The sequence below is a fragment of the Coregonus clupeaformis genome, chromosome 16, assembly GCF_020615455.1.
Source record: "Coregonus clupeaformis isolate EN_2021a chromosome 16, ASM2061545v1, whole genome shotgun sequence".
Taxonomy (NCBI): Eukaryota; Metazoa; Chordata; class Actinopteri; order Salmoniformes; family Salmonidae; genus Coregonus; species Coregonus clupeaformis.
In genome coordinates this window covers 52501187-52510813 of record NC_059207.1, presented here as the reverse complement: position 1 = coordinate 52510813, position 9627 = coordinate 52501187, and the positions used below count along the sequence as shown (strand labels likewise).

The 9627-nt window shown below is 39.4% G+C and overlaps 1 protein-coding gene across 4 annotated transcripts in view; it reads left to right on the top strand.

Annotated features, from left to right (window-relative positions):
• The first annotated feature begins 2536 nt into the window (after nucleotides 1-2536).
• The window catches only part of prdm6 (PR domain containing 6), a 53869-nt gene continuing 46778 nt past the window's right edge, over nucleotides 2537-9627 (top strand). For 3 of the 4 annotated variants that reach the window (XM_041900610.2, XM_041900608.2, XM_041900611.1), the window contains exons 1-3: nucleotides 2537-2671; nucleotides 3100-3604; nucleotides 6017-6324. In XM_041900610.2, the coding sequence (XP_041756544.1) occupies nucleotides 3112-3604; nucleotides 6017-6324 (801 nt within the window). In that variant the 5' untranslated portion in view covers nucleotides 2537-2671; nucleotides 3100-3111. The other variant, XM_041900609.2, reaches the window with a different exon arrangement.

Here is a 9627-nt window from a genome sequence, read left to right as displayed (position 1 = left end):
CTATTTAGGCTATTCGATATTGACAGAATACATGTGTTATAACCTACATGAAACCCCGACAGCGGGCTACGTTTTATGCCCATGAAGACCAACATCATCAAAGTTTATTTGAACTAATCTCCAGTTCCATCTGAGATGGATTCAATAGGCCTAATCAAAATAGCCTACCTATATCGAAACGTGGCAATCCAAAACCACGAATAAAGAAAATACTTCCTCCTACATTTCCCATATTAAAAGTAATGCCTAGGGGAAATTATAGCCTAGGCAACACCACCAATAAGGGCAAGTGCTCAAATGGTGTATTGTGTCATGGCTGCAGAGCTTGTTCATTGAAACAAATGAACACTTTCAAGTATACAGGTTGTAAGAGATACGATAAATATGGGAAGGCTGGGGGCAATTGTATCAGGGGGCAATTATAACACTTTGCATTTCCCCAAACAGAAAGAAGCTAATGACACACACGGTACATGCCTATTTAGGTTCTCTCCCTGCTTGAAACGTCACAGCCAAATATCTCACTATTTGCACGTTTTATGGGCCAATTTTTGTTTTTTATGGGTGAAAGTCGTTTTTTCAACTGGCGGTATTTTTCTTATACTGCCCTGAGCATGAATGTCCAATAATTCAAAATAGCATAATTTTAATTGGCTATATAATTTAGTCGTCCTAAATATTAAGCAGTTACACAATTCTCAAAACACTTATAGGCCTTATAGGTGCAGAATAAGTTGAAATAAAGAGAGGTATTCAAATCACTAACTCCCATCTGAATATACGTCCATATTAATGAATTATATACTCAGCAACCCGTGACCTTAGAGGCATGATCAGGAGACACTTGGGGCATGGGGAGAGGTTGTTGAATTCTTTATCGGACTTCTGTCAAAGACAGCCGTCCATTTGTCTTGCATTCATCAGGCGAATTAATTAACAAGAAATGTAAACGTTTTAATTGAATGTCAAACAGAATACACTATGCAAATGAGAGCTACAACAATTTAAGTAGGCTATAGCCTGCTTTCAAATCAAGGTTACATAAATATATAAATACTATTTTCTATAGGCCTGTTTAAATAATTAGCTTTTGTCATAGAAAATGATTAATTTTGGCAGTTAATTTATTGATCCGGGCCCCTACTCCGATGTGCTTTACTTTAGGAAGCATTAATCAATGAATGAAAACACCAATGCTCTCCTTCTGTAGGCTACGCTTTGTTCTAGAAACGATGTTGTAGCTTAATTAAAAGTCCAAGCATAGGACAATATCAATTATTTGGTCATGCTTATAGAAAACAACAACAATAGGCCTACATAATAACCATTGAATAGGCTTATAACATGAGTCTATTATTATCATTTATAATTATTATAGTCATTATTATTATTATTATTATAATAAAAAATATGAATAATATCCCTTTAATCATGCAACACCAAATTAATAATCTAAGGTTCTGAATGGCTGTTAAATGTATTGATAGGTTTGAGTGCTTCAGTGAACTTGGGAGGGCTTATTAGCTCCAAACTTGCTTGATGCATAAATAACTGACTTATTCCCATGTTGTAAAGTTGAGTTTGATGATTGGAGTTGAGGTGAATAGGCCTACTGGTGTGCAAAAATAAGGGGTTGAGGTTCTAATCAGTTTTTGTGTGTATAGCCTACATGAGCTAGGCGATTCATCCCTCAAGAAATCCCTCAATCAGTCCGTTTGGTGGGCTGTGTTATTTTTCACATTCTTTTACAGTGAAATTGCGCTTTTGTAGACAAGAGTTAATTTTCAGACGATTATGTTGGTGTTTTTGTTCGTTATCAATCTACAGAGGTCTCGAGATGACAAATGGCCTTGTCAAAATCACGCCAGTCAAAACATTTTACCACCCCTCTGGAAGGAATTGTGTAAAATGCCCTACATTTAGATAGGCTATGCAGACACTGTACAAACAGTAATAACTTTCTCAAGCGCATGTGAAACGATGGGAAACACAAGGGCTGGATAACAAGTTAAAGCAACAATACCATGAGGCAGTCTATATTATCTTGAGGTGCACCTATTTATTGAATCAATCGACAAATGTCATGAAATAGGGAAAGTTGTACAGGAATACGCCTAAGTAGCCCTTGCGCACCTTGAACACCATTGAAAATAAAACTTTCAAAACATGATTAACAAAGGTTCATATTAAACATTAGCATAATATTTTTTTCCTTATTCATGTGGTTGAAAATAAATTAAAGGTGCATGACTGCATGCCTCAGATTACAAGTTAAATACGCACCCAAATAAGCAATATATGCTAATACTGTTGGTCATGGGCGTTATCTTTTTGAATTTCTAATTTAACTAAAAACTGTCCCACTTTCAACTCCTTCAAGCCTAAAATCCAAGAATAGTTTTGGCAAAGAGATGCGGCAATACAATTTTGGGCCAGTGTGAACTTTTTCGTCCCCTGTGTTTTATGCTGTCGTAAAACCCACGTGCCCTTGCTCTGATCCTGCGAGTGCTCAGAGGAGAGGGGGCAAGAGCGGGAGGAGACTGTATTGTACTTCAGATGTAGAGCTTGAAACAGACGCCGCGTATCCGAAGTCATACTGTTATGGTGTAGGAGTCTGGGAAATACTATTGGAATCACCTTCGAGGACCAATCCCCGTTTTCGCGCAACAGAGTAAGTCTTGCTAGATCGATGCTCCACTTGCCATTTCGTTGAAAAGAACATTCCTCTGAAAAGTAGCGGACTGTCTTCTATTGCCTTAGCGCAAGGATGAGTAGCCTATGTGATGGGAGGTTCACAGACCTGAAACGCTCATGAGGTTGACTTCCATTTACATTTTAGTTTTTGTACTGTTAAATCGCTTTCGGTCAGGTCGACTCGCTGTGTTAGTTTATTTTACTTTCAAAACCGATTACACATTTTCATGCAATGTGTAAACAGTGCGTAAACCGTGCTTAAAGTGCGATTGTTTGATACTTTGCATCTTTTACATATGTTGTATGGTGTAATACTTAACTTGTTTAAAAGCAACAGCATTTGCATGCTCAACTTGTCTCTTCCAAGTAGACTAAGTTAGGCCTACTGTTTACTGTCTCCTCTAGCTCCTGTTTGAGATGCTAAAACCCGGTGACCCTAGCGGATCTGCTTTCTTGAAAGTGGACCCGACGTACATGCAACACTGGCAGCAGCTCTTCCCTCAAAGCCAGCTGAAGAATGGAGGCATTACGCAGCTGCAGCCGCCGGACAGGGTAGCTGTTCCGGTGGAAAGTCTCCGTCAGCGGCCGAACCTGATCTCCTCCACATCATCATCGTCGGCTTTAACACCTTCCTCCACATCTTCATCGACTCCATCCGTTTCATCATTGGCAGGTTTATCTCAACTATCTGTGCCACAAATTGCACTTTTTGGACAAACTCTCTGTTCCGACATTGTCTCGTCAGACAACACCAACCTCCAAGCGAAAGAACTTTGTATATCCTCCAGCTTTAAGAATGACAAAGGGTCCAGATTTAAACTGACCTCCGATGAGTTAGACTACTACCTCTACGGACAGCAGAGAATGGAGATTATCCCATTGAACAATCACACCGGCGACCACAACAATCGTATGTATGAATCCCACACACATACTGCAATCTATTCCAGTGGAAATCTTGTTTTACAGCAGTTAAAATGTTACCACATGTTAGGCCTGTTAGAAAACGTGATTTGGCTTTATGCTCACAATTGAACAAATGAACTTCAATCATTTAAATCTCGCTCCACCCCATCACTCAAAATCAGCCTTTATGGGCTAGTATAAACTAAACTAGAGCTAGACGAGGCTTTCTATTGCCTTTTAATCGAGGGTCCTCGAGCACACCAAACTTCTGTTTTGCCTCATTAAAGTCATGCTTCTCAGCACTGACCATCAGCAGGTGCCCCGCGCTTGTGTGGGTAGCATGGGTCAATTAGGCGTATGCATGATTCACTAACTCTGATCGTCTATATTCACACCAATTTATGTATAGGCTATACCACTGATGAGCAAATATTGTCTTTTGCATGTGTTCAACTGCAGCACCACAACTTGCAAGGGCGACAAATGTAATAGCTATAGCCCATTTACAACCGTTAATATGGGCTTTAACAATAGCCTACATGGCCTTATTGGCGTATACTTTTTTAATTTATAGACAGTTAAAGGGATTCCACAAATAATCCTCTTCTGATAAATATGATAAATAAGAAATAACACTGAGCTCGTCATTGATATGCTAATATTAGGCCTTTAGGCTAAAATGTTTGTAATTAATGTAAGCTTTTATCAATTTGTTTTCTTATTAGTGCCTAATAAAACAATCCGTTTCTCTTTTCATTTTGCTAAAAGAAACAACATCACATTATTTATATGTATTATTAAATAGATTTTGAAATCAGATTTCAGTCTTCGTTCTTCATCTGTCTTTAATTTTGTTTTTCTGCTTGGAGAATTTTAGCTTTGACATTATCGGCTGGAAATAGACGTCGAGGACAACCCTCTCTATATTAAAGCGAAGTTTGAAATGGTGGTGTTTATTTAAGGTGATAAAACGGCCCATCAGCAGTAATCTCCATCGATATGTGCCACAAGGAGATGAGGGATGGGGGGACAAGCCACAATTAATTGCTGTATAGTTTTGTAGAAGAGAGTGGACTGAGTGTGGATCAGAGATCGATCTTTTCCATCGGCCGCTATTCATCATCCGAACATGGTATATGGAAGTCTCCCGGGGACAGCGAGACTGCTTTATCTACATTCGGTATTCTCTCCCCCATATTTCAAACCAATGCAATGTCGGTCATTTATAAAATAGCTGAAGTGTGTATTACACAAGGAAACATACAATTCCATGTACGTTATAATGTGTGTAATTACACCGACAGCCAGATAGGTTTTAATGTGTAGGCCCTACTTGAGTTTAGGCTATGTGTAACCTGTTAATAGGCTAAACTGTTTTTCTAGTTCAAATCTTAGAAGCCCTAACATAGGACTTTTTGGGGTACTTGACACTTGAAGGCGATTATATTAATCCGTCTAAAAGGTGTTTGTTTGTCCTCAGGCCATTTCTCCAAATATTTTGGGCAACGTGTTGAAATTAAACTTTAGAAAAATTATCTGAGAGTGCTCTTTTTTACTGCATGACCAATGAAGCGTGTTGCTGGTGCTGTTCGGGTATTTGAATGGCTGTAACAAATGGGCAAGTAGCCTACATTTTCAAATTTGATTATTTAAATGATATTCATTACGCATTACATAGGGTACAATCTGGGAGTAGCCTACGATTCCAGTTTACTCCATTCATGTTTGTAAGACAGACCCAATTTCTCGCCAAAATGAATAGATCAACAACATGACAACATCGGTGGGATATGTATGGTCTTGACTTGAGTTGCACACCTATTTCAGTTCCAAAAAGAAACCCCGCAGTGTCATGACTCATGCTGCTATGACAGCACACTATTCTTAAATTGATTTAGATAATGCTTTTTTATTCATTTAGTGACAGAAGCTGCAATGTTTTTCCATCCCTCTGTAAACCCAATTAGGCCTATATTTAACATAATTATGTTTGGTTATGCATAAACATTATTGTGGCCTTTAAATGAGCAATATAATCCCATTCTAATTTTAAAACAAAGCAGAAGAGTTGCATGAAAATGTTGTCAAAACATTTTTGAATGGATGTCACAAAATACTTATGTTGAATGATTACTTAAAAATGTGTGTACTTCCTCCCTTCCTCCTGACCAATGACTGTCCTACCCATATATATATATATATATATATATATATATATATATATATATATATATATATATAAAGTACAATAAAAAATATATATATATCAAAACCCATATTTAAAAATGCAAATAAGTTATACTTCTTACACATATATTTTTTCCCTGGTCAATGTGTTAGTACATGTTATAGTAACCCATGTGTACCATGTGAGATGAGTTGCTGGTAAACCCCCTTTACCTTCTGTGCCCTGCAGGTTGTGACATGTGTGCAGATAACCGTAACGGAGAGTGCCCCATGCATGGGCCCCTGCACTCGCTGCGGCGCTTGGTGGGGACAAGCAGTGCAGCGCCGGCCGTGCCGCCCCCAGATGTCCCTGACTGGCTGCGGGACCTGCCCCGTGAGGTGTGCCTCTGCACCAGCACTGTGCCCGGCCTTGGCTACGGCATCTGTGCCGCCCAGCGTATCCCACAGGGCACCTGGATCGGCCCCTTCGCGGGAGTCCCCCTCCTCCTGGATAAGTTGCAGTCAGGAGGGGTGCGGAACACAAGGCACTTATGGGAGGTAAGTTCATGGTTCATGATGATGAAATTAAAATTGTGCAACATCACCCCAGGTACTGTAACAGGACAGATGAGCTGGATTGGGTTGTGAAGTTTTGGACACATCCATTTGGTTCTGTCTTTAGAGTGTGGCCTCATGATATTGTTACTAGAAATGACCCTGAAGTGTTTCAGTATAGGAATAATGTCATGATGTAAGTGCCACATACACTGATTGAAAGTGATTCAATGTGTATACAGTTCAAGGGAGAATTCAATGTCCTGTATACTGTACTTATGAATACCTGCATTACCATTTGGCAGTATACTAATGATTTGAATCGGTTTTTGTGTGGCAAGTGAAATTGATAGATAACTCCCATGAGGTAGTGGTGATAAAGGTCACAGTTTCCTCAGCTGACCAATGATCATTCTCACCAGTTAACCACATCACCGGATATTTGAGGCTGAGAATTCAGAGCACAGGCGAAGGCCACGATACAGTGTACCTGCCAAAAGAGGTGCCCTTTAAACTAACTGACACAAATTATTATTTTCCCTAAAATCCAACATACAAAAATTACAAAGAAATGAAGTGTGATGTTTTTGAATGGCATTCGGTTTGAATGGTGTTCTATCAGTTTGTCGCTTTAATCAATTGATTTATCACTGCCAATTTTGACCACATTAAAGGGTATATATATATATATATATATATATATATATATATATATAGTGTATATCTGTGCAAAAATATGATCTCAAGATCTCAGGGTGTATAATTAAAGAACATTGTGGTATTTGGCCGTCATGGCTCTTCACCCACAAACTGGCTGTTGTAAAGGCCCCTGAGGCAGAATAGAACACTATTACTGCTTATATATGTATTGTGTGACAGAGCTTTAAATACTGGCTCTGCCAGAGAGGACTGTAAAAATTCCAATAGATTAAACAGATCTGAGGTGGGTGGAGGGAAAACTCCGAAAGGGAATCCAATATTCCAATCCACCCTCGGCTGCAGGGCCTCTGTCTTCACGAAATGCAGTAAGTGTTAAACTCTCCAATCATTATTGCTAAAAAGGAAAACAGGCACCGATGTTCTCTCCTCAATAGCCACCCTGTGTTGTCTACTCTGCACTTTTGTGTCCTGCTAAGCCACTTGATGCACAATGTTCAATAAGCATATTCTTCTCTGCATTAAATTGGGATAGCATGGATTTTATAACTATTCTCTGGAAGACTGCAGCAATTATTTTGGGGAAGATGGGATTTATCTTTTTTCTAGACCCAGACTTAGCCTACTCATAAACTTAAAATCATTGTCGATGGAGAATCTCCAATAAAAATGTTTTTAGGTCTGGGAATAGACTTCATATGGTTTCAGAAAAGCAGCCCTGTGAATTCTGGAGGGTGATGTCATCATGAGTTGGAATATGCCAGGATTAAGGTCACTTATGAACTCAGTATTATGTTGTATCATCTATAGGTTCTCAATATGTTCAGGTTACCCTACACAGCCCAGATGATTGAAATACAACATTTCGCCTGTTCAATGAATAGGGCCATACAGATCTAACATATTCTTAACATTGCAGTCAGTTTTTGTTTATATTTTAATGGATGTCATGTAAAAAACTTTTAAAAAACAATGATTGAGAGGTATGCATAATAACAACAACAACATTGTCGCCACTGTTTATTTGTTCGGTTCTGTGGGAAATGTAGGCCTACCTTGGCCATAGATTCTGTGGTTGACACATAGTGATTGTGGTTGTGCACCATTCCTATTAGAGACTCAGGAATTGAGTGACCTAATTTTACGGAACAGTAACTGAAGTTCCACACAGAGTGTCGGCATTCGACTTTCCCACAGTGTTCCCACTGGACGTGTAGCATGGTCTTGTGGTAAGACTGTCCACTCCGACGCTGGAATGTCCAGGGTTCAAGAAGGTCCCATGTGCTTGCCATAGAACATAAAGAATGGCATCTTATAACAAGATAAGAATGAAGTGATATAACTTATGCAACAACAACTACATTATAGCCATACATAAGCCATCTCCTCAAAAGGAGAAAATAATGTGAAGAATGTTGTGTATGGAGATTAAAATGAATCACTGTAGATGTGATTTAATGTGGCAAACATATTACAACAAATCTTAGAAGTTTTATGTATTCTCTAGTGGCAGCTGTACCAGAGTTAAGGTTCGTGCCGTATGCTCACTTCACAGCTTGAAATGTCGCCAATGGCTCTGTTGAATTACTATTAAAAAAAATAAAAAAAATTGTTAATTGACAAGCAGGGCAGTCATGTGTGTTGGCAACGTAGAGGACACGACATCTAGTACCGGTAAGGACTTGTTAGTGAGGAAGCTGTACTGCTAAGCAGCACTGTGACGTTTGTTACAGTGGTGCCATGCCCACAGCTGCGCTCACCTCAATGGCTGGGGTCACTGTGGTGTGAGTTTAGAGGGGTGAGTATAACAGAGTTAAGATTGTGCCGTAAACTGACTCTACTGCTTGAAAGGTTGCCAATGGTGCCTTTTCAGTGGTGCAACTGGTTAGTACGTTGTCAAGCAGGGTGTTCACGTGTGTTGGCCAGGCAGAGGACACGAGATCAAGTACCGGTAAGGACTTGTGAACGAGGAAGCTGTACTGCTAAGTAGCACAGTGATGTGGCCCATGTCTGTGCCTTTGAGTTGCCTATCTCCATGAGACTCAGATACAGTAGACTTATATGACATCATTCCTTGAAACTGCACCAGTGGGTGTTCTTCGGGAATAATATGCTGCTTAGGCCACAGGCCAGGAAAATTATTTGTATTTTGCATGAGCCAGTGTGGAGGTGACATGTTTAAAGTTGGTTCACTGACTCAGAAAGCTACATAATTTGTCATTTAAGTTATTTTATGGTCCATTTCCCCTCTGATTCCTGGCCTCTGTTGTGTGAGAAAGCATGTCTACACTCTGAGAAAGAAGGGTTCCAAAAGGGTTCTTTGGCTGTCCCCATAGGAGAACCCTTTTTGGTTCCAGTTAGAACCCTTTCTGGTTCCAGGTAGAACTCTTTTGGGTTTCATGTAGATCCCTCTGTGGAAATGGTTCTACATTAAACCCAAAAGAGTTCTACCTGGAACCAAAAGGGTTTTTACCTGGAACTAAAAAGGATTCTTCAAAGGGTTCTCCTATGGACACAGCCGAAGGACCCTTTTAGGTTCTAGATAGCACAATTTTTTCTAAGAGTGTATGAACAATTGTATTAGATGTATCAGGGTCTATTATCTAAACATTGACTTATTGAATGATAATTATTATGCCCTGATTTATT